At 39.1% G+C, this 26,339-nt stretch overlaps 1 protein-coding gene across 2 annotated transcripts; it reads right to left on the minus strand.

Moving 5' to 3' along the window:
• Positions 1-1,299: 1,299 nt before the first annotated feature.
• Positions 1,300-17,014, minus strand: LOC114554970 (selection and upkeep of intraepithelial T-cells protein 2). 2 transcript variants are annotated; one of them, XM_028577083.1, is made up of 4 exons: positions 16,932-17,014; positions 4,349-4,624; positions 3,646-3,763; positions 1,300-1,538 (listed from the first exon to the last, which is right to left on the minus strand). In XM_028577083.1, the coding sequence occupies exons 1-4, from the start codon at positions 16,981-16,983 to the stop codon at positions 1,526-1,528; spliced, it is 459 nt and encodes a 152-aa protein (XP_028432884.1). In that variant the 5' UTR covers positions 16,984-17,014; the 3' UTR covers positions 1,300-1,525. The 2 variants fall into 2 exon arrangements, with proteins under 2 accessions (XP_028432884.1, XP_028432883.1); XM_028577082.1 differs by lacking the exon at positions 16,932-17,014 and adding an exon at positions 16,785-16,883.
• Positions 17,015-26,339: the final 9,325 nt, after the last annotated feature.

Raw genomic sequence — 26,339 nt, forward strand, 5'->3', positions numbered from 1 at the left:
ATTTGTTTATGGCCATCAAGCTAGGCTATATGCTAGCGCCATATGCTAGCTAGCTAGCTAGGTGCTTAAGTTATGTTATTACTCACCCTCGTAGTTGTGGACATAACTTCATACGTCCCTCTTCAAAGCTTTCTCCCGTTTCCTGATGGGTGCAGGTGAAAATGCGTCGACCATTCTGTGCACATTGTTGACATATGCTTATAATAAAGCTATAAACGGCGCGGGGATATATAAACTTGGTTACAGAGCAGCCGCCCTCAACAGACGTTCTAACGTAAAGTGAACGCACCCTCAACGGGGCAGGGATCATTTCATTGGTCAACACTACAGCTGGCATTCTATTGGTTGTTGACTTTTGGCAGGGTTATAACACAAAAAAAAAGCCAAGCGCGAGAAATCCGAGAGCAGAAACTTTGCAAGCGAGCAGAATCAGCCTGAGTGCGAGGAGAAAGTTCAAAGCTGAGAGCAGGAAATCTGTCCAAACAACAACATATCCGAGTCCAAGCAGAAAGTTTGAGCACAAGTAGAGCAAATCCAAGCATGAGCAGTGAATATTTGAGTGTGAGAGCAAGGTTTTGAGTGCGAGCAGTGACTATTTGGGTGTGAGAGCAAGAAATCTGAACGTAATATCAGTGAGAAATGCTCTCAAATTGAAATAATGCGCTCTTGACTAATGACAGTAATATAACTCCATAAATGTGGTGCTGACGTTAATAAATCGTAGCTATATGTACAAATGGTTCATTTCAACAGTCTGCTGAGGTACACAGTAAAGGCTAAAAACATATCTGTTAAAAGAATGCTTTCAAGTTCAAGAAACAGTTCAAGAAAGTCTCATATTTTGTCATTTTAAATATATAGCTCATTTGGGGCTTGGAAGTACTACAACCTGAATATCTCAAGTTTTTCTTAAAAAAAAAAAAACTGACTAACTGATGTTGAAAACGTAAAGTATTTAATGAATGTTAGAGACAGACAATAGATTGAATAAGATTTATTTGTCTCATATATTAGCTTTTATCCAAAACGAGTTACAAAAAGTGCATTCAGCCACGTGGAAACAAACCCAAAAGAGTCATGCAACTACACCAACTGAAAGTGCTACATTGAGATACAATAAAAGATTTTAAAAAAAGAGTTTTCTGTTGCTTTTTATATTGTTGGATTTTCATGTTAAACCTGACCTGGTGTATTTCAAATAATGAGGTAAACATATTACACATATTATATTTTAAACCAAAACGTAATAGTGTAGACGTAGACTAAGCAACCATGGGGTCTTCGTTCTTTGTTTTTATGTAGCTGTCTGTGTTCTTGTTTTTAATTAGTTTAACTGCGTTAAGTGACCTGACTGACAAGAAAGGTGTCCATAAATAAAACATATTATTATGCCTTCAATGCATCAATTCTGCAATACGTATTAATTTTTGTATGACCTAAAACTTTTGTCTGATTTCTTCTTTGTTTCAGGTTTCCTCGTGGGCGGTTGTGTGTCGGATTATTTAGCAGCTGATGCTTCTTTGTCTTAGGATTCGAACCTGCAAGAAATAAAAAAATGTTGATGAAAAAAAGTGATGTAACTGGCTGAGAGTCTATTTATCAATCACCACACTGATCAATAATCATCTCATCCAGTTCTTTTGCACGTTGTGCAGCTGCTCATATACATTAACTGATCAATAAAAAAAAAACAGAGTTCCATTGTTTTTATTTCAGCCATAATGTATGTGCCTAAACCTCTGGATTCTCATCTGACGCATCCCTCTCCTCTGTTATGGTGTGGTGGCCATTTCAGTAGATTTGTGGAAACACAATAAGCATGGAAACTAAATGTACACTTCCTGCATTACTGCATTACTTCAAATACTAAGTTACTCCTCTAGTAAACTAGTATTCACATGAAATAAAACAATACAATATTGAGACCATTCAGCAAGGCACTCTGGGTAACATTCAACACACAAACTGGTTGCTGTGGACTCCTCCACTTCGCCATCTAAACAAAGTGGAATAAACGTAAGTCCAAATCTACACAAAACCCGCAATCCCCCCCCCCCCCCCCCCCCATCAATTAGTAAGCTGACATCAAATGTGGCATTTAGGAAACCTTTATTGCAACCTTGGCACGGTAAGATGTCCAGATAGTGCAACAGTCATTTTTGTTTTTTGTGTCCTGCTGCTCCCATCATCAGCCAGGAAATATTTTTGTTTTTACTAAAGCAGTGCCCCCAGCAAACTCATGGGTCAGACCCATCTGGTAGCAAAGGAGTGCCGAGACTAAGAGCTACATGGAAAAATATCAAACACCAAAACAAGCCACTTTGAAATTTTGCTGTTTCATGAATACAAAAGTTTTCATGAAAAATGTTGGATGACCCTCCCCTCAATAAAGAATAAAAAGACATGACCCTATGGTCCATTCCATAAATACCAAACGGTCCCTTAGTATATAAAGTCACTCACACAACCTAGCTCCACTGCCACTTGTTGATTGATTGATTGATTGACATTAACAGAAGAACAGATGCTGATCGAGTCACAGGGGGATCATCAAGAGGACATTGTGTTATTTTAGTCAGTCAGCCTGGTCTGTCAGAGGGTCAAGAGAGTGGAACTCATTCTCAGACCATATCAGACAATTAAACACATATAAGACTTTTACCAAGCAGCTAACATAATGGATGGTAAATACAGTACAGGCCAAAAGTTTGGACACACCTTCTCATTAAATGAGTTTCCTTTGTATTTTCATGACTATTTACATTGTAGATTCTCACTGAAGGCATCAAAACTATGAATGAACACATATGGAATTATAACAAAAAAGTGTGAAATAAGTGAAAACATGTCTTATATTTTAGATTCTTCAAAGTAGCCACCCTTTGCTTTTCTATTAATAAGGGAAAAACTTCCACTAATTAACCCTGACAAAGCACACCTGTGAAGTGAAAAACATTTCAGGTGACTACCTCATGAAGCTCATTGAGAGAACACCAAGGGTTTGCAGAGTTATCAAAAAAAAGCAAAGGGTGGCTACTTTGACGAATCTAAAATATAAGACATGTTTTCAGTTATTTCACACTTTTTTGTTAAGTACATAATTCCATATGTGTTCATTCATACTTTTGATGCCTTCAGTAAGAATCTACAATGTAAATAGTCATGAAAATCAAGAAACACATTGAATGAGAAGGTGTGTCCAAACTTTTGGCCTGTACTGTACATATACATGTCAGCACTAAAACTATTTATTTATGTATTCTGTTAGTTTGCAATCTCAACATGTATGTATTTTAGGTATTTTTTTCCCCCTCTTATTGCCCTACTGCTTTTATCGCTCTCAACATTGGTATCTTTTCTAATCTTTGTACTGTCTGCTCTGTTGTTTTACTTGTAAGCCATTCTGCTTTGTTGGTTGTTTTGTTGCTAATCTTTTTGCTTCTGTGCTGTCTTGTTTTGTGCTCTGCTTCAGGTGTATTTCTTTCTTGTTTGTCTGTATTTAACAGATAAAAAATAGTGGTATAGTAATACAATAGTAATACACGTATAATGATGATTTTATTGTTCCTTTCTTAAATAAAGACTCCTACTGCTTTGCTTTCACAATATAAATAGATGGTAGGGTTAACACTATTGGACACTTACTTGTAATACTTGTTCTTGTTGTTATTTCTATGAAAAAGAAAAGCTGCTGCTGCAACTCCAAGTACAACAGCAAGAATTCCAACAGCTCCAAGTATTTTGGTCCAGATGCTCATTTCGACTGAAACACATCACAAAAAGTTAGTTTTAGTTTAGTGTAGTTAGTTTATTTTGCACGTGTGACTACATATGTTCAGTAGAATGGTTGCAGACACATTCAAACTCATTCTCATGAATGGGTCATATGATATGGTATGGAAACTCATGTATAACAGTTTGAATAACATCCCACAAAATTAGGCAACCACCGGACGGTCACGTGAGGACGGGTACAGAGCTCTGTGAGCTGTCGCTTTTGTCAGCCGCCGTTACAGTTGAGTTTAGCTGACAAAAAGTCAGCGTCATGCAGGGACGACAGGTACATTTAGACACCAAAACAACAAGATCATGGTTTGGATTCAAACATTCCTTTTGTTTTCGCCCGGGAAGAAAACTCCTCTCCCTGCTTGAAAGTCCTGTGTTTTACAGCAGCAGTCGCTGTGGTGCTGACAGTAATAAATACGTGGAATACATACGCATTACAGAGCTTTATTTTTCGTAGCTACAGTACATGTATGAATGGTTGATGAGAACAGCCTGAGAGTAAACATAAAGAACAGTTAAATGTGCTGCTAAAACACATGAACAACTTAAGGAGGAATCTTACCAATAATAGCCACATAAATCTCAGCATGAGTCCTCCGGTTGGTTTCCTCCTGTGTGACCACACAGCGACAGCAGCTGGTCTTGGTCACAGTAGTCTGGAGGGTGATGTGGTATCTGTCTCCTCTTTCAGAGACCTGCGGTTCTTTAGCAGGAAGTTTGTTTCCATCTCTGTCCTGCCACTCTACTCTAGGTTTCGGAGCAGCACCTCGGACCTCACACTGCAGCAACACTCCATCATCTGTGGCATCAATAATGTTGATGTCTGGCTCTGGAGCAACTGTGAACGAAGGATAAACAATGACTAAAAAATAGTAACAGGATTATACATTAAGGAGGTACATTGTGATGTGAATCAGTTAAAAAACTATATGAATGTGTAAAAATGACAACCGGTTGAGATAAAAAATTATTCACGGTGCAATTTTTAAACGGCCTAGGGCGTAATCTCCTTTAGATATCACTTATTTGACTTCAGACGTCACTACTAACAATGCTTCCTGGCAAAGAATCTTATACCTTTGGAAAGCCTGATTATTTCCCCTTTAAATGGTGCCACATTTGTAAGCAACATGTATTTGTGGGATAAGCAGCAGAGCTGAGTATGTGGGTTGCGCCAATGAAATATTTGCCAATTCTTCTCTTACAATGCCTTTTCTTTGTTGACTTTTGTTTGGTGTTGTTTGGTGGATTGGTTTATTGAAGTCTAAAGTAACAACATATATTGGCAATTTCCCATTTCATTCATTTAACAAACAGGAGTTTCAGTCACCCGCGGCGCTACCATTGGGCCCGGGTGGGCCTGGGCCCACCCATTTTAGGTCCGGGCCCACCCATTTTGACCCAGGCCTATAGTGAGTAGCGAGTGATTTTCATTCTAGCAGTTCATCCAATAAGCAGCCCGAGGGAAGCTTTGAGTGAAAGCTTCTCAGCCAATCAGCGGCTTCAACCCCACGTGTGGCCTCTTAAGCCCCGCCCACAGGCTGCATCATCACCAGCAAGTGATCCAATGAAATGAATGACGTTGCGTGCAAGCTTTTCAAGCAAGCTCAAAAAAAAAAAAAAAAAAAAAAAAAAAAAAAAAAGACGGTAGCTATTAGCTAATATGAAACGCAAAGCAGCTCGTTTTCATTTAAATTCAGCAAGAAACGCTCCGAGGAGCAGGAGGAGGACATTTTAAGTAACGCGGTTACAAGTGACGAGTTACCATCCTGCTCGGCCGCCCTCTCCCCATCAAGTCCTCCCGTAGTCACCCCGCATCACACCAGCAAGGCAAGTAGGGTAACAGTTAGGCTAACGTTAACGTTAGTGTCTGGCTGTCTGTATGCAGGGGGAACCTGGTTTTTTATTGGCTTATTTTAACTGGCCCATCCAGTTTTCTGGAGGCCCACCTACAATCAATATCCTGGCGCCGCTAGTGGTGTCAGTAGAGTGTGGAAGATCCAGCCTGGCACCTCCTCCTCATGCTGGTCACCAGCTTGATCACACATTGCTTTGGGATGGCATCCCATTCTTCAACTATAGCACATGTAGCAAGCCAACCAACATGGTTGTATTGGTCTCTCTGGCACGAACAGCACGCCCAAGCTGATCCCACGAGTGTTCAATGGGGTTGAGGTCAGGTCAGGCCATTCCATTGAATGAACACATATGGAATTATGTACTTAACGAAAAAGTGTGAAATAACTGAAAACATGTCTTATATTTTAGATTCCTCAAAGTAGCCATCCTTTGCTTTTTTTGATAGTACTGCAAACACTTGGCGTTCTCTCAATGAGCTTCATGAGGTAGTCACCTGAAATGTTTTTCACTTCACAGGTGTGCCTTGTCAGGGTTAATTAGGGGAATTTGTTCCCTTATTAATGGGGTTGGGACCATCAGTTGTGTTGTGAATTCATATTATGGCCAGAACCAATCAGCTAAGTAAAGAGAAACGAGTGGCCATCATTACTTTAACAAATGAAGGTCAGTCAGTCCGGAAAATTGCGAAAACTTTGAATGTGTCCCCAAGTGCAGTCGCAAAAACCATCAAGCGCTACAACGAAACTGGCTCACAATAGGACCACCCCCGGAAAGGAAGACCAAGAGTCACCTCTGCTGCTGAGGATAAGTTAATCCGAGTCACCAGCCTCAGAAATCGCAGTTAACAGCAGCTCAGATTAGAGACCAGATGAATGCCACACAGAGTTCTAGCAGCAGACACATCTCTAGAACTGTTAAGAGGAGACTGCGCGAATCAGGCCTTCATGGTCAAATAGTTGCTAGGAAACCACTGCTAAGGAGAGGCCACAAGCAGAAGAAGGGCCAAGAAACACAAGGAATGGACATTAGACCAGTGGAAATCTGTGCTTTGTTCGGATGAGTCCAAATTTGAGATCTTTGGTTCCAAATTTGAGATCTTTTTTTGGTTTTTGGCCTATATATATATATATATATATATATATGATATGTGATATTTTGTGATAACATTCAGAATTTTCTCTGTCAGTACAATGTCTTCCTCTGATGTAGAAGTACACTATAGGTCAGTAGTGAGCTATACAGTGGAGTTGCATATTAAGTGGTTTGGGGTCCTTCTGTAAGTAATTGTGGGGTACTGTTTGGTTTTGGAGAATTCTACAAGCAGCACTACAACAGGCCAAGCAATCAGCCCATTCCAAACATTTTCAACGGGCACTGCACTAGTTATGAAAACACTAAATGAGGGGAAATATTTTTTAAAAGGACGCTGTTCATCCATGTCTCCAGGAGACATTGGAAAAGTATAGACACAGTTAGTGTTTTCTATTCAAGATTAGATACAAGATGACGCTAACAATGGTCGCCACAGTGATTCGGTGCTCATTGTGTTGTCTTGTTTTTGTTGAAAATACAGATTTGATGAGAGATGAGATCATGAACATCAGGGAAACAACACCAGCAGATTTATTTCCCATTTTTCTTGCATCTTCCATGAGTTTAATTGACATTCTGGTAAAAGGTGCCTTAACCGTGGCCCATGAAGTGAATCACAGGAGAAGGAGACGGGGTTGAAGGGCCGGTGTGCTTGTACATTTTCTCAAGATTTCAGACTCCACTACCTGGGATATTCCTCTCCATTGTGTGTTCACTGTGCAATAAACTGGACGAACTTCAGCTACTGTTGAGGAAAAACAGTGACTTTTTACATCTGCCATTTTGTGCTTCACAGAGACGTAGCTCTGTGATTCTATACCCGACTCAGCGCTACAGCTGGCTGGATTTCAGCTGTTCAGAGAGGACCAAATCAAAAATTTGAGGTATCTGTTTTACACTACAAGTGGCTGGTATAATGATCTTAACTGATCTTTTCTGGTCGGTGTTTACATTCCCCTGTAGGCCATGCAGGAAGCACAGCGCATGCTTGCTGATCAGATACTGTGAACGGAATAACCCAGATTCCCTGGTTATTGTCCTCAGTGACTTCATCAAAGGGAATATCAGTCATGAACTCCTCAAATACAGACAGAGTTTATTAAATGTCCAACCAGAGAGAATACTGTATATTGGATCACTATTACACATTACACAACAGTCAGGAATGCTTATCATACAGTCAACCACGCTGCACTGGGAAACTTAGACCATGCCATGGTCCACCTGATTCCCTCATACAGGCAGAAATAAAACTTTCTAAACCTGTTGTGAGGACATCTGAGAAGTGGATCAGTAAAGCTGTAGCAGATCTTCAGGCGTGTTTGGACTGTACAGACTGGGATGTTTTCAGAACTGCTAACAACATCTTGGACACAGAGGCACACAGAGGCTGTGAAATCACACACACCTCCTCCATCCTTACACCCCACCCTGAAACCTGCAGTTCTCAGACGCTGGCCTGTACTCCATTCCCCACACCAGACTCTATACCTTTGGAGACAGAGCCTTCAGTTTTGCAGCCCCACCCCTCTGGAACATCCCCCCCCCCCACCCTGCAGATATCCAAAATGCTACATCCCTGGACATTTTTAAAAAACACCACCTGTTTACCACAGCCTAAAACCTCCTTTAGCTTAGCCACAGTGATTATGTAAGGTGTCTTTGTGTTTCTTGAAAGGCGCTATATAAATAAAAGTTGACAACAATGACAAGCCCTGGTTTTAGGGAGGTCACGAGAACTGGTACTTCGTTACCAAGTTGGTAAATTCTGAAAATGTGATGGACACTCGTTTTTCTACAGTATTGTAGGTACCGAGGTACGCAATTCTTCCAGACCAGACAGGGGCAGTATACATCTACAAGAGTTCTAGTTTGTCGCTAAATGTTGGAGAAAAACAAAAAAAAGCAGACCTGTGCAGAAACACAGAGCATGTTGCTCACTGACGGCTTGACCCGACCGCAGTCAACCTCTGGATTTACCGTACATCTACAGCATCTTTCACGGCTTCACCAGGAACTCCCAAATGTAAAATAAATCAGTTTCTTCTCTGCCATTGTCTGTCACAGCCACACATAGCTACAATAGCTACTGACATTAGCTAACTTTAGCGCTTGTTTAGATGGACCACTATAACGTTAAGTTACCCGTGTGAAATATGAAAAACAACAACGGCAGAGAGAAACAGATGAAACTACACATGCTTGCTGTCTGGGAGTTCCAGGTAAACTCATGGAAGATGTTACCGTACGCTGGCTGTGTGGTGATGCTAGGCTTCATTCACCAGCTCCAGTCCTGCTGCCACACCTCACCACCCCCGTAGGTGTGGGGGCCTCGTCACTGCCCCCCCACACACTACAACAACCCTCAACATCCTGGTGGGGATAAGTCCACCTACAGGTGGGAAAGTGACCAGCTGTTGACCTGGTGCAGTAAGAATAACCTGGGGCTAAATGCTCTAAAGACAGTGGAGACGGTTGTGGGCTTAGGGTGACTCCACAGTCAACCCTGTGAGTCCTTTCGCTTCCTGGGATCCATCATCTCCCAGGACCGAGATACTGAACATCAGCTCCCTCATCAAAGAAGCCTAGCAGAGGATGTACTTCCTGTGGAAACTGTACACAGTCTTAAATTACTTAAACAGATATTTTGTATATTTTTGTGTCTGTACTTTTAGTACATTCTTTATTCTTATTAATGTTAATGCTTTTCTGTGTATGTATGCACCAATCATCAAGGCAAATTACATGAAGGGCAACTACTAGCAATAAATTCCTTTCTGATTTGAACTTTTGCTACCGGTTCATCAAATCTCTCTGTAAGTGATGCCAACGATATCGCTCTACACTGTCATTGTCATTATAGTTGTGGTGTGGACTCCATCCACTTGAGTTAGAATGATTTTTAAAACTATAGATTTATAGTTAACGCTATATTTATCGTTCTTGGTGTGGACGGTCCTTTACAGTGTACTTCTACATCAGAGGAAGACATTGTCCTACAACATTTACCTGACAAAGAACTTTCTGGGGTCCTCCCCAGAAAATTTTGAGCATTAAACACTTAATTTCCTGCATTCTGGTGAATTTTTATGCACCTATTTCTACCTTTTTCTGAATCAATATGCTGGAAATATCTTTATGTAAAGGGAAACAGATTACAATCCAAATATAAAAACATAATGGAAAATATTGCAGTAAGGCTCTCAGGCATTCTGTATTGCTTTCAACTATGTATTCTCCTTTGGAAGAATAAATAGTTGAAAGAAAAACCAAAGCACAAATAAAACATAAGAATATAATGAATCATGCTTCAATGTAATTTTTCCCATTACAGTCCCTTTGTCGTTGTAATTCTCCTTTATTGTCATATAACGCGCTGTATCTAAACGCCCTTGGTCGGGACGATTGGCGTCCCTTTTGACGCAGTTATGTTAAGGAAAAGCTTGTGGGTGGGCTTACGTTTCCGTGACGCGGGAATAACGGGACTGTTAAAGACACATGCGGGACACGAACTAGAGGTGTTTTTTAATCCAACCTCACTGTTACTCCACTCCATACCTCAGACCATTTTCATCTCTTACTCTCTCCCACTCTCCCAAGCTCACAACCATATCTCAAGACACCATACCTGTCCTCTGGCGGCATGTACTCTATCTACCCTCCCTCCATCTGACTCTTTCTTACTCATGCCTCCCAATGCTGCCACAGACACTCTTCTCTCTACTCTATCCTCCTCTCTTGACTCTCTCTGCCCTTTTACTTCACGACAGGCTCGCAAGTCCTCCCCAGCGCCATGGTTATCTGACTCAGTACGTGCTGAAAGATCAACTATACGTGCAGCGGAAAGGAAATGGTGGAAATCTAAACACCCGGATGATCTCCTTCGCTGCCTCTATTTCTGCAGCAAAACGCTTTTTCTATCAAACCAAAATTAAATCCTCTTTCTCAAACCCCTAAAAACATTTTTCCATCTTCTCTAACCTCCTAGATTCCCCCAGTCCACCTCCTCCCTCCTACTGACCCACTTTGTCAACTACTTTGTAAAAAAGATAGATGACATACGCTCTTCATTCTCCACCACTCCTTCTGAAATCATCTTACCATCCATCACATCCAGTAGTCTTTCCTCTTTCACCCCTCTATCTCCAAATCAAATTCTTACTTTGATTACCTCTGCCTGCCCGACCACCTGCCCCCTGGATCCTATCCCTTCTCACCTTCTCCAGTCCATTGCTCCTGACCTCCTTCCTTTCCCCACCCATCTCATTAACATCTCCTTGTCAACTGGCTATTTCCCCGATGCCCTCAAAGAGGCAAAAGTGACCCCACTACTCAAAAAACCAACACTCGACTCTGATGTAAATAACTATAAACCAGTCTCCCTTCTTCCATTTCTATCTAAAACTCTTGAGCTTGCCATTTATAATCAACTCTCTACCTATTTCCATCAGAACAACCTTCTTGATCCCCACCAGTCTGGCTTGAAGGCTGGTCACTCAACAGAAACTGCACTCCTTGCTGTCACTGAGAAACTTCACATCGCTAGAACGACCTCTCTCTCTTCCATCATCATCCTTCTGGATCTTTCTGCTGCCTTCAACACAGTGAACCACCAGATCCTCATTTCGACACTCCGGAATCTGGGTGTCTCAGGCTCTGCGCTCTCATTGCTCACATCTTACCTGTCAGACCGAACCTACCGGGTAACTTGTAGAGGATCTAGCTCAGAGCCTTGTCCACTCAAAACTGGGGTTCCTCAGGGATCAGTCCTGGGTCCCCTACTCTTTTCTCTGTACACCAACTCTCTTGGTTCTGTCATTCACTCGCACGGCTTTTCTTATCACAGCTATGCAGATGACACCCAACTAATTCTCTCCTTTCCTGAGTCTGAAACTCAAGTAGCAGCACGTATCTCAGCCTGTCTGACTGACATCTCTTCTTGGATGTCCACACATCATCTGAAACTCAACCTCGACAAGACTGAGCTCCTTTTCCTTCCAGGGAAGGGCTCTCCTACCCAAGACCTGACTATAACAATAGACAACACTGTGGTAGTCCCAACCCAGACTGCTAGAAACCTGGGTGTGACACTTGATGACCAACTCTCCTTCACTGCTAACATTGCTGCAATCACCCGATTGTGTAGATACATGCTGCATAACATCAGAAGGATACGTCCCCTTCTAACGCAGAAGGCGGCTCAGGTTCTGGTTCAGGCTCTAGTCATCTCACGTCTATACTACTGCAACTCCCTCCTGATTGGCCTGCCTGCATGTGCCATCCGACCCCTGCAGCTCATTCAGAATGCAGCAGCTCGGCTTGTCTTCAACCTCCCCAAGTTCTCCCACACTACACCGCTCCTCCGCTCTCTTCACTGGTTACCAGTTGCGGCCCGCATCTGCTTCAAGACACTAGTACTTACATACAGGGCCACGAACGGATCAGCCCCAGCTTACATCCGGGACATGGTCAAACCATACACCCCAACCCGCCCACTTCGCTCTGCATCAGCCAAACTGCTTGCTGCCCCCTCACAGCGAGGGACAACTAATCACTCAACAAAATCCCGACTGTTCACTGTCCTGGCTCCCAAATGGTGGAACGAGCTCCCCATCGACATCAGGATGGCCGAAAGCCTACACATCTTCCGCCGAAGGCTAAAAACACATCTCTTCCAACTACACCTCGGATAAAATTAAAAAAAAAAAAAAAAAAAACTTGCACTTACTCCTGTCTAGAGTTTGAACCTTCAGAGTTGAAAACACTTAATTGTAAGTGGCTTTGGATAAAAGCGTCAGCTAAATGACATGTAATGTGATGTAATGTGTTGAACGGACATGGACGATGCTGCATCAATAATCGACCAGGCCATAATCGATTATTTCTGTTTATAATTTATTGTAGGCCTAACAACATTTCTGTTTACATATTATGGTATGCTTTTCACATTCAAGAAGTGCCATGTGCTCAGTGCTGTATTTTTATTTATCCAATGTATTTATTATTAGAGCGCTGCAGAATGTTTTGTTTTTTAAGTTTGAAAAGCTATGAATTAAATACGGTTTTAATAGAAAAATGTATTTGACGTATCGTGATGAATCGAGATATTGAATCGAATTACTGACATGATTCATTCATTCAAACCTTTATTTAACCAGGATACAAAACTCCTTGAGATTACAAATCTCTTTTACAAGAGTGTCCTGGCAAGTGGCAGCAGCGTGGTTTCAAATAAATACAAAGACAATAACAAGTAAAAACATAGACACACTTTCATTCATCATATTCAAACAACAATATCATCATAAAAAAAAATGTGGGTCCTAAATCGATTTAAAAACAATGACAGACAGACTGCCTTTTTGCAAGGTCCTTTAAAAAGCCTTTAAAAGAATAAAGTGAGACCAACTCCTTCAACTGTACTTCATTCTGAAGCTGATTCCATGCAGATGGTGCTGCAAAATTAAAAGCCTTTTTGCCAAAGTCAGTGCCACTGACAATAAAAACAGATCCTGTGAACGCAAGTGATATGTCCCTGCAGACCTCGGGAGGATGTAAGCGTTCAGATAAGGAGGAAGTAGTCCTAGTACTGCTTTATAAATAAAAAGATGCCAGTGCATCCAACGCCTAATTGAGAGGGAGAACCACTCGACCCGAGAGTACAGCAAACAATGATGAGTATAAGATTTTAAATTTATGATGAATCTTAAAGGAACACGCCGACTTATTGGGAATTTAGCTTATTCACCGTAACCCCCAGAGTAAGACAAGTCGATACATACCCTTCTCATCTCCGTGCGTGCTGTAACTCTGTCTGACGGCTCCAGCATTAGCTTAGCCTAGCACAGATCCTGCAGGTAACTGGTTCCAACTAGCCTACTGCTCCAAATTGTGACAAAAGTGACAAAATAACGCCAACATGTTCCTATTTACATGTTGTGATTTGTATAGTCACAGCGTGTACAAAAAACAAGGTAACATGAGACAGCCGTCTTCTAACAGCAAACAAACTGGGAACTATATTCTCAGACAGGCTTGCTGCGAGCATATCTCTCCGCCCAAGTTCTATATTCTTCCGTCTGAGAATATAGTTCCCGGTTTGTTTACAGTTAGAAGACGGCTGTGTCTCATGTTACGTTGTTTTTTGTACACGCTGTGACTCTACAAATCACAACATGTAAATAGGAACATGTTGGAGTTATTTTGTCACTTATTGGGAGCAGTAGGATTACTGGAACCATTCACCTGATGTTCTGTGCTGGCCTGATGCCGCTGGAGCCGTCAGACAGCATTACAGCACGCACGGAGATGAGAAGGGTATGTATGGACTTGTCTAACTCTGGGGGTTATGATGAATAAGCTAAATTCCCAATAAGTCGGCATGTTCCTTTAAGGCTCCATGAAACACCTAACTTCAACTTCAACCAATCCTTGGACATGCTATGTAAAAGACAGTGATTGATAAATGGTAATGTCCAAGTATTTGTAATGTGACACTTCTTCAATTTCTGTACCTATAAGTGTACAAATGGTTGGGACATTGTTTTTAGATGATTTTCCCCTATTGAAAGTCATGACTTTAGTTTTTTTAGAGTTTCGAACCAATTTTAAAGTAGCCAGATTATGTTGCAAGATGTTAATGATAATCATAATGGAATGGAATCGGGAGATCAGTGAAGATTCACAGCTCTAACACGATCCCCGGTCTCCTGGGTGAAAGTCCTGTGTTTGAAACACTCTTGCAAAAACTATACACTAATTTATAAAAAACATATTTTATTACCATTTGACTTTCATATGACTTAATTCAGTTTGAACCAGTTACACACTGATTTTGCTAACCTAAACACTTTGGCAATTCTACTTCTAAGTGATTAGAGTACTGTAAATGAAGTACACAGAGAAAGTGCAAATATACAATAAGTTCACCAAACACTACGCAAGACCAATGCTGCAGACTGAGGAAAATATAATGTATATCTCTCCATATACCCAAATCAGTCAACATGTCGATATGGAGAATCAACAACAAAACATGTCCCAGTTTTCATGCTACTACAGTAGTGTGTGTAGCGTAAACCCTCGCGTGAATATGGCCCCCCTTCCTCCTTGTTGTTCTCGACCTTCAATCCTCAAATGTCACAGGGAGGGTTATCAAAAGTGCTGATATTGTGCATACAATGAGCAGCTGATTACTGTAACTGTAGACAGATTTTCTTTTACCTGTTTCCTTGTCAAAATGTCCTTGTGACAGATGCCACTGTATATCTACTGAGATTTGGCTGACTCTTAGTCCAGCCTCCCTCAGCGTCAATCTGTGGGTCACAACATGGTCCACTAGTGTTGTACAACTTTCATTTCATAAATGTGGTCCTCTTCTTCTTCGAGCATATTCTCCAGCTTCAGGTCTTCCTCTCCCTCTTCCTCTACCTCCACCTCGGCCTCTACCTCTGGCTTGGCCTCTTCCTCTTTCTCTACCTCCTTCTCCTCCTCTGTGGATTCCCACTCTCACTCTCAGTATTCTTCTGACTCCCTCCATTTGGGTTGAAGACAGGTGAACTTACCATTTTACACAATGCTTAAACCTGATTGGTGTGTCTACAATTAAGCAATCTGGTGGCTGTGTTTAACCAATTGGTTCGTGGGTGTGTTCATTTGAAAGCCTTTGCTTTGAAATTGCAAGGAAATGACATCATGATACATTTCTGTGTCAAATGCATACAAGTGTGTTTAGGGTGTGCTTATAGTTGTGCAAATCTAGGCTAGTGTTTTTCTCCTTGAGTGAAAGGTTTTGCTAATTGTGGGAAAGTTTTAATTTTAGTGTTTAAGCAATTGAAAAAAACTGTAAGCAATCATGTGTTTGTACACCTGATGGCTGTGTTTCTCAGATTGGCTCATAGGTGTGGTTTGACAGTCAGTGCTTTGGAATTGCTTTGGAAGGAAGTGCCATCATGGTATACTTTATATTATACTGTGTCTAATGTATACAAGTGTGTTTAGTGTTTTAAAAATCACTGTGTGTATTGTTTAGCAAAAAGCGTGAGGGTGACATTGGGCTTGTAGTGGTGCACATCTGGGCCAAATGTTTTGCTCCTTGAGTGTAAGGTTTTGATAATTGTGTAATACTTTTGATTTCAGTGTGTAAGCAATCGGCAAAAACTGTATGTCATATGAAATGTGTGTATTTTATATGGTAACAAACATGTTTTATAGTATAGTATAGTTTTTGCAAGAGTGTTTCATTTTGCAAAGAGTCTGAGGTGTTCTGCTGATTGTCTGTAGTATTTTGAAAAACTGGTCCCTGTTTTCAACATAGTGCTTAAGCAGTCGAAAAAAAAACAAAAAAACCTGTAACGAGTGTAATATTCAATATAGTCTTTTAAACAAATAATTTATAATTTCTCAAATTAGTTGAGCTAACTCTGTAGGTACATGTAGGCCTATACCTCTGATTGGGAATCACTGCAGTAGATTAGAACCAATCCAGTCATTTTTTGCCAAAAAGTGATTGCAGCTTCTACCTGGTCACTGTTGTTTCTGCCTCAAAAATGAATGAGGCTTATATCTGACAGATTATAGCCCCCCAGTAGTTTTTCTGTTGAAATGTCCTTAGGAGGGGCAATTTAAAAAAGAAAAAGTTGTGTCTGCGTAAAAATTAGTTTTTACACAATTTACTTGTTGAATTGATCTTTTAAAAGGGCATTTCAACCAGTCAAAAGTTCTGGGTGGGCTATAGGCTAATATAGTTTTCAAAGTGAGCTTTGGAATTGAAAAACTGGTCGATACAGTTTACAGGCTGCGACCGCTCCCACAGACGGCAATCAAGTTATAGTTATAGTCAAATTATGACATACTTTAAAAAGCACAGAGGTCACCTGTGAGGAATAGATCAATAACTTGTGCTGTTAATGGTTACATGTGTTACTGACGCTAAGATTAGTATAGTCCATAGGGCATGCTCTTGATCCTTAAAATTGACACAACACCGTCTGTCTGTCTGTCATAATAATAATAATAATAATATCTACAAAGTTAGTCATTCTTACCGTTTTCATCACAAAGTGTTATCCCGGTCAAACCCAGAAGACACAAACACAGCAGATCCAGAAGAAGCTTCATAGTTGTCCATTAATTATTGTAAAAATAAGGAGCTCTTACAAATCAGTGCACACAGTTTACTTTCATTTACCTACCTCTATGTGTCCCTCCCAGTGACTGTATCAGTAGTACTGAATGTTCCTTCATGTTTCCGCCCAGCAGCAGCAGGGAGACACGGAGCTCTGTCTCCATCTTGTGTCGTGTTACTGGAGTTACACCAGTCTTATCATCGGTCCTGTGTCTTGTAGACGGATAAAGACTTCAAAGATGAATTTCCAGGGTCGGATAAATTGGTTTAAATTGAAAAAACGGATTATCCGGTTTTTCATTTCAAACCAAAATGAAAAATCGAAACAATGACCTCCGTTTTCCCGTTTTATTTTATGTCCATAAAAACAAAAATGAACTGGAAAACTCGTTTTTAATCCGTGTATCATTCGTTCATTCCCCTGCTGCAGCCATACAGTCTTAGCTTCTTCTGAATGGAGTTCAGTGGTTAAATCTGACAGAAGAAAAAGGGATTTTATGAAAAAACTGAGAATGAAATCTCTATATTTGAAAACAATAAAAACAATAATTTAAATAGAAAAAGTGATTTTATGGGGAACAAATGGAAATAAAATCATGATATTCAGAAAATGAAAAAATAATTAAAGAAGGAAAATTTTCATGGATGTGTGTGTGTGTGTGTGTGTGTGTGTGTGTGTGTGTGTGTGTGTGTGTGTGTGTAGACCATGTAGCCAGTAATAGTTAATAGCCTAGATATTCATGTAGACCTTCTTCTATCAGTATGTCCAACAGTTTCCTATCACAATTAAAATTCCTATCAGGAAGCCTTTGGGAAAGTCTTTTTCTCCATCCTCACGCTTGAACAGCCAAAACGCTGATGTCTGTGGCAGAGGAGCCCTTTAGTGATTATAGCTACTGAGTCGCAACGCAGAACCTCTGTTGGGTTTTAGTTTGTTTTTTCAGACTAATTACGAGAATCTTGGGCTACTTTTGTTTGTGTTCAAATTAACTGGGGAAAACTCTTCACACTCCTCAAACATTATAAACCATTTCAGTTGTATTCTTTTCACAACATGTAGGGTTATAGCTGACATCACCGCAATTTAAACAACAATGTCATGTTCATAAGTTAAAAAAAAAATTGGAAATATTGCATACCTTTCTCTGTGATTGTCATCTTCGGTTGCGTTGAGTTTGTCTCTGTCAAACTTTTGAGGCATGCCAATAGTTATTATAGTGTTAAATGTGAGAGTGCCGTTGTGTGTCTGGTGTCATCAGTCTGACATGAAGAAGTCTCTTCAGCGCTGCCGAGGTAGGTCTGGCAACACAACACTGCAGGACAGTCTTCAGGTGAGTTCTGAATGGGCTAATACAACCTTTTTTTCTTTGGTTGGAGAAAGGCAATTTATAATCCAATACCAGCTGTGTTCAATCTGAGACAATTTAACAGCAACACAAAAAAAAACCATACAAAGCTTTTTTTAAATAACACAAGCCCAATTATGTTGTGTGTCACGGCGGGTGTGCGCAGGGAAACGAGGGAATTAAAGACCTGAATGTAAACGGAAAGGATTAAAAAAATAAATAAAGCTCAGGGGGATGAGTAGGCCTAAATCCAAACAGTCCAAACTAAAGCTGTCCACAAGAGGAGCAGGAAAAGTGAATGTGCAGGCAACTGCAGAGGAAAGTGGGAACACAGGAGGGGCAGTCAGGTAAGGAAAGTCTGAGGCCATCTGGTGGATGGATGGAGAATGGCAGTGAGAGGGCAATAGAATGTTCCTGTAGTACCAGAGACTAGTAGTCTATTTAGAGTTTAAAAGGTTTATTCCACCCAAATTCTACTTTCTGTCAAAGTACTTTTAAAGGTTTAATAATCATCTATACTTTTTTTATTGTACACAGTACAATTTACACAGGCCTGAAACACACACAGATGCTCAGGTCCTATACATGCACAAATTAAACCAGCAAACCTTTGGCTCTCAACCCAACTCCCTACAGACTGAGCTACTGCCATCCACTACCTATTTATTCATATCACCCAAATACTACTTTTGTCCAAGTTCTAAAGTTTTAAAGCTGTTTTTTTTAAAAGCTAGGGTCCTAGAAATGTGGTTTTAGGATTGCAGTCCTGAAAGTGCAGCCTCCGGTACTGCAGCTTTGTGGCTGGAGAGGAGGGATAGAGACAGACTGTGCAAATGTTTATCAAGTGTGCTTAAATATATTCAATGTATTTCTTTTGCAGGTGAAACAAATAAAAACAAAACAATGAAATAAATATTGTGTTGTTATTAGGCTCCAGTGACAAGTGATGCTGGTCTTTGGTCAGTTTGTTATCTACAGTATCTACAGATGTGATCTACAATATGAAGATGACTTTTCCTCAAGCAGGCCAATCATCATGGACATCAAAGGGTCTGTCACCGTTGACTTATTTAGCCTAAACTTAAATCTCAATTAATGTATTTTCTGTAGACTGCCTAAACCTCCAGCAGATGGTATTGCTGACTGGAACCATTCATGTTTACAACAATGAAGATAATAAAAACTAAATATTACCTCACTAATAACAGCCTAGCTGGCCATGTGTTATTGTTACATGCAACCAAACCTTTTTATAAATGGTTTATACCATTTTAAGACAGGAGAAAGAATCATACAAATCTCATCTAAAACTAAACTGCTAAGGTAGATTCATATCAGGTAGTAGGTGGATGTCCCACATCACTTAAACACAGCATATGCTGTTAGAACTCAATAGAAACTTGAAATGTAGACTTTTTTTACAAGATGGTCAAGATATTCACATTTTGTTAAATCAGATGAGCTATAGGATTGCTTATTGGTAAACCAATCACAGAATCAGCCATAATGTAAAACTGATTTGGGCTGAAAGAGTGTTATTATTACTGCCATCAAATCAAGAGGTCACTCTTGTCGAAAAAGGAACTGTGTTTTTCTAAAGATTCCAACTTCCTCTAGGGGCTGAACCCGGGCTGAACGTGGACAAGAGAGTTTACACTTGTCTGTGTCTTTGGCTGAAAGCAGAAAGCTGACTGCAGTTTGGGCTAGACGTTGGCCAGCTATACTGTAAATGCTGCTGCAGCACACATGCTGAAAGCTGTCTGCAGCTGATAGTCAGAGCAGGTGGCTGAGGTGGCTGGGCTAACTCAACTCATACTCACCACACACAAGGACAACACACACAAGGAGTGTATTATATGAGTAATTAGTGGCTTTAGATAGACGATTTCCTCTGGCAACAGTACAAAAGCCAATGGATGCTGACTCTTGTCACTCTGTCAAATGTTTTATCTAATGTTAACTTTTCCTCTGATTGCATTCCTGCAGATCAACTCTGAATAAGAGACAATCTTTTTTTTCAATTTCTAGTCCTGTGGTGTGCAAGATTTTAGACATTATTACTCAAGTACAAATTTGCAATATTGATCCTGAACTCAGAACACATATCACTTCACATCACATATGTTTTTTTTTTTTAAATCCAAGGCATCTAAATAGGGACACAAGGAAAATTATTACCCTCCGACCAATGAGACGATAATAAAAAAGAAAGGGATCCAGAGAGTGATACGTTTCCTAATAAACTAATCGTTTTAACTTTCTGGTCCTCCATGTACATTTTACATTCTTTAGCTTCGATTTGATATTAACCCAGCATCCAAGAGTGGAACAAATTTAAAGTCATAATTTTAAAAGAAAAATAAAGCATCTCTCTGCTGGTGAGTGGTGTCATGTCGCCCTCTAGTGGACACCAGCAGTAACTACAAGCAGAGCGCCAGAAAACAAACAATAATAATAATATTCATAATGCAGTTCAGTGGTTAAATTTGACAGAAGATAAAGGGATTTTATGAACAAATAACAATAAAATAGTAACATTCAAAGGAACATAGTGAGTGTAGAAAACGTGATTTCATGAAAAGAAAGAATAAAATATTAAAATTCAGAAAATAAAAAAATGTAATTTAAAAACAGAAAGTAATTATGAGAAAATCACGAATAAAATTGTAATATGCAGAAAATATTATTTTTTTTAAATGTGATTAAAAAGTTGTAATAATGTAATACAATTTCAAAAACCAAAAAGCATCTCTCTGCTGGTGAGTGGTGTCATGGCGCCCTCTGGTGGAAACCAGCAGGAACTACAAGCAGAGCAACAGAAAAATAATACATGCATTAAAACATGTTTACAGTTTTTATTATATTAATTTGAATATTTGAATCTTAAATACTGACCCCACTTTTTACATTGGTATTTATTTCATATCGGATATCGGATATCGTGTTTCAAAATAAATACATACAATTTAATTAAATTTACTTTAAAAAATGTCGTCAGTGTATGAGATAAAAACATTCAAACATTTCAATTAAAATAATAAAAACTGTAAACATGTTTTAATGTGTGTATTTGTTTTCTGGCGCTCTGCTTGTAGTTCCTCCTGGTGTCCACCAGAGGGCGCCATGACACCACTCACCAGCAGAGAGATGCTTCCTCTGAATGCAGCTCAGTGGTTACATTTGACAGAAGAAATGGGGATTTATGAAAAATATAACTATAAAATCGCAATATTCAGAAGATAAACGTGATTTTATGAAAAGAAAAAATTCTTAAAATAAAACTTAATTCAAGAAGAAGAAGTTATGATAAAATTTAGAATAAAATCGTAATATTCAGAAACAAGAGGGGATTTATGAGCAGAGCGCCAGAAAACTAACACAAATTACAACATGTTTACAGTTTTTATTGCAGTAATTGGAATGGTTTTATCTTATAAACTGACCCCAATTTATAAATTGAATTTTATAAAATGTTATGTTTGTATTGTGTAATACTATATTTCTTTATTTTAATAATTTTTATTTTTTTACCATATATATTATTTAAAATAATCCTTAATTGTATCTCCTGCTGATGTCCACCAGAGGGCGCCGCAAAACCACCCACCAGCAGAGAGCTGCTTTTTGATTGCATTATTATTATTGCACAACTTTTTTTTTCTCCATAAAATCTCTGTCTTAAAAAATATAAACATGTTAATAGAGATCGAGGACTTTGAATATGACCAGTAAACTGAGACGTATTATTTCCCCTGTATGTTCAGAGACAAATTCACCATTAGTAGCCTAAAGTAACATTGAGTAACCGAAGCTAACGGCTAACAGCTAACTGTCTGCTTCTGTGTTGTGGAACTTACAACAAGTCGGACAAATTATTCAATGAAGTTATATTTCTAATCAACCTCCTTTAGACTAGACGTCTTGGTCATTGTCAATTTCCCAATTCTACCGTATACATAAAGTTAGTTTGATATGTCATGTTTCCACACAGGTGGACTTCACACAATACTGCATTCAAAGATCCTGTCACTTTAAGGTTAGTCCTCTTCAGTGACTCCTCTATGTGCAAAACAAAATATAAAATATTTACAATCAAACATCAACAATGACAATAGTGATGAATTCGGCATGGATGTGCTCTTCATTTGTATTGATCAATAAAGTTATTACGTCATGTTTTTATACAAAAGTTGCCAGACATTGTAATTTATTCATTTAATCAAAGACAATGCACCATTTTACAGTAACCTTGTATGAGAACAAGGAGAGATGCATTGTACCAGGTTGTAGCACAAGTGCTATTTTCCGCCCGTAGTCTCCTCCACATCAAGACAAGGGTATTACATTTCATCTCTTTTTCCAAAGTATTTTCTTTAAAATAAAAACACTTTAATAATAATAAAATATTTTATACTTTTCGGTTACTGCTACTACCTTACTTATCAACCTGTGGGCTAAGAGTCATTCTTCCTTCTGTATTCTCAATCCATTTCAAAATCCTTCTTGGAGTACGCATACTTATGACAATATTATCCACCTTCATCAGCAGCAGCAGAATCTCACCATATCTTCAGTCAAACAGGAGTTTCATGTTCTAACAAGATAAATTATCACATTATAACATGAAAAGTATCATGTTACGTTATAATGTGATAAATATAAGCAGAAAATGTTCTTGTTATAACTTGACAAGTCTGTATGTTGTAAAAACATGAAAATATCTTGTTATAACGTGAAAAACATCAATTTATTACAATGAACTTTACAGGTAATAACGTGATAATGACGTTTTTCTTTTTCTCCCGTGACAGCACTACCCTTCAGTACCCAATCAGCTGAGACGTGTCTGTAAACTCGTGGTAATAAAAAGGCAGAGCGGCTCGCACACACAACACGATGTTCAACTCAGCCCCGTTTCAGTTTAAAAAAACATGTTGCATGTTTTGTCGGGGCTGAATGTGGCCCAGGTCCACAACAACAGCACTTCCTGAAAACATGTCTGTGATTTATTGATAGGGTCTCGAAATACAAATAATGTGATATATTAATATATGTGTGTAGAATCCTAACTGAGGACTGCTGTATGACTGCTAGAATGGGATAATGCCTTGCATTAAGTATTTAAAAAAAAAAACTTTCTTATGTATGTAATATGTACTTTATTTTATTTGTATTGATTGATGTATGTACCTTAATGTATTGTCAATAGAGCCTTGCTGCTTTGTATATTTGTTTTTGAGAAATGCAAAATCAATATTCCTACGAGCAGTTGTAATGTAATAAATTATTCTAAATGGTTAAAAAAAAAAACACTTCCTTGTTTCTAACTCACATGTAGCTGAACTAACCAATCAGACGCTAGCAGAACTTAGACTGTGGTTATAATGTGAGGAAAACCACAGAGATGGATTCATAACTGCGGATATAAATAATTAAACATGTAAATATGTCAATACAACCCAGTCTCACGTCAGTTCGTGATGGCATTACGAAATTAAATCTATTAGAACGTGATACCATTACGTAATTGTGAAGCTTTACGTGTAGGGGTCACGTTTTTTATACTAATGTATTTCAATGAGAAGCATCTTACGTAATCCCAGCACGAAACTTTCTGCCACTCGGCTGCAGCAGAGAAGCTGGATATATATATTATTGGTATTTTTGGCCCAATAATCGCTGTTTTAATCAACATTTATTCACCAGATCTTATCACGGTTTATATGTATTTCTTTTAATGTTATTATTTTGGTCTATTTCGGCCAGGGAAGCTGGATTGCTTTGTTGTTTATTGATATTTTTAAAACTATAACGCTACATCTTTCAACATGTATTTAGCTGTTATCACGGTATGCATTTCTTTATTTTAATAATATTATTTCGGTCTTATTACCGGTGAAATATTACAGTAAATAAGACAGAACAGTAAGCTACGATATGAGCCGAGCTGGGCGCATTCATAGCCGATGTCCCACAATGCAATGCGGGCATTCATTCTCAGAATCAGACGGCGATCAGCGGGGCTATAACCATAGACATATATTATGTCTATGGCTATAACGCCAGTATCGCTTCAATGTACGTAAGGGATAATGTAGAGCGTTGTTATAGCGACTACAACAACGACGGGGTGATCAGGACCCCGACGCCAATCTTCTTCTAGCGGATCGATTGATAGCTCTCCTCCGGAGGGAACAGAACTGCGTCCATGGCAACGCTCTGCTATGCATGGCAACGGTGTGTAATACTTAGCAACGGTCTGTTATCAAGAAAATAACAGACCGCATTCTACATTAGAATATAAGCAAGCCATGTAATAAATATATATAATCAGTAGTTTTGTCACCAGCAACAACACGTTGTTTTGTTCCAGTAAGTTATGCATCGTAAAAACGTTTAAAAGAAATCAGCTGAAGACTCCGGAAGTGACGTCGTAATTACCGCTCGGCGGATATAAAAGATACAAATACATAATATTCGTAATATTGATGTTTTTTCTAACGTTGTATTTGAGGAGTTAAACAATAAAGATATTAATAATAATAAAATACAGCTTCATGTATTTGTCTCATGTATTGTGTATTGTACATAGGGTTGGGCACCGAAACCCAAACAATACCCAACCCTAATTGTAATAAGTAATAAAGTTTTTATTGCAATAACAGCTTACCAATCATTGCTTCACACAGTCGAAGCTTACTAAAAGGGCGCTTGCTCTGCCTCCCTTTAAAACTAAAATTTGACCAGAGGTCATTTTTGCCCACACGGCGGAGCATTCTTCTGACGGCTGCATTCAGGTTTGCTCCGCCGAGTGAGCGCAGGTACATAGTCTGAAAGATATGAAGAGATCATTGTTAGCTGCCACCGCCCTGTTGTACGCCATCATCAGCCCAGTTGTGGGCACAATGATGAAGATGACTATATATGTATATAGTCAAAATGCATACCTTTGGAGAAAAGTATACCTTTTATACAATATACCTTTTATATTTCCCAGCCCTATAGTTCAATATGTGTGTGTTTATGAAATTGAATTGGTCACCATTTTTTGTTTTTTTGACTTGTCCTCAAGCTCCTTCTCCAATGTCTCCAGGTCCTCCAGGGTCTCGCAGGGACGGTCAATGATGTCCTCTGACTCACTCACAGGTGGCATATTTTGTTTTTGGTAATTTAGAATTTGTTGCTGTTGTTCAATAATTTGGTCCAATTTCATTAATACTTTCATCTGAAAGTCTAAACAAATAAGGAATGTATCACAATTTTATAAAGAAATAAAGAACTTGTGTACATGTTTATGTAAATACTATCTTAATGAAGCATATGCAATTAAAGGAACATTCCACCTTTTGGGAAATTGGCTAGGAGGTCTTCTAGATGAATTTAAATAACACTGGGGCACACTGCAAATAGGGTAATTTCCCAAAAAAGGTGGCATGTTCCCTAAAGACAGCTGACTGACTGACTGAGTATACCACAGTATTAAGACTTACTGTCATTTGCCACCTGTGTTGTATTGCGCTCAGCTTCAAATGAGAAAAGAAGACATATTTGTAATTGATGTTACAAATATTGAGACATTAATAAATGATATGGAAATGTATTAGTAATAATAATAACAACAATAATAATATACTGTTTTGTGACACCAATACAATAGTTGGGACAGGAAGGTGATAAAAGGAACAGTCATCCACAACTGGGAATGATCATCAAAATCTCAACAAAACAACTTTTGTGTAATATTTTTGTATATTCATAGCCTGTAATGTATTTTTTTTAAATTGGACTTACTAAGCACCATTCTCTCTGGCGTAGTATGTGAATTGCCTGTTGTAAAACAGAACTATTAGTGATTTCAATATTATTGAATTTTGGAATATTGGTTTGTTTGTTTGTTTTAACAGGATTATTTCACAACACTTTGCTTACCATTTGAAGGACCCGCCAAAGGAGATAGACCAGTCACTGCAATTTCAAGAAATGCATGCTTGTGAAATGCAGTTTTAACACTTAATATTCTTTTTTGTAATTTCAATATGTGTGTATTTTACTTACTCTGCACAAGGGTGTTTGTGAAGGACACAAGAGACCCTGGAGACTCTGGGCTTCCCAGCCCACTTTGTTTTGGG

This window comes from Perca flavescens, chromosome 4, assembly GCF_004354835.1.
Source record: "Perca flavescens isolate YP-PL-M2 chromosome 4, PFLA_1.0, whole genome shotgun sequence".
NCBI lineage: Eukaryota > Metazoa > Chordata > Actinopteri > Perciformes > Percidae > Perca > Perca flavescens.

Excerpts from the sequence above, each read along its gene's own strand:
- LOC114554970 (XM_028577082.1), bottom strand. The coding sequence starts at position 16,857 with ATGAAGCTTCTTCTGGATCTGCTGTGTTTGTGTCTTCTGGGTTTGACC. Across the intron at positions 4,625-16,784 it reads AACACTTTGTGATGAAAACG|TTGCTCCAGAGCCAGACATC; the intron begins GTAAGAATGACT and ends CTTCGTTCACAG. Across the intron at positions 3,764-4,348 it reads GATTTATGTGGCTATTATTG|TCGAAATGAGCATCTGGACC; the intron begins GTAAGATTCCTC and ends GATGTGTTTCAG.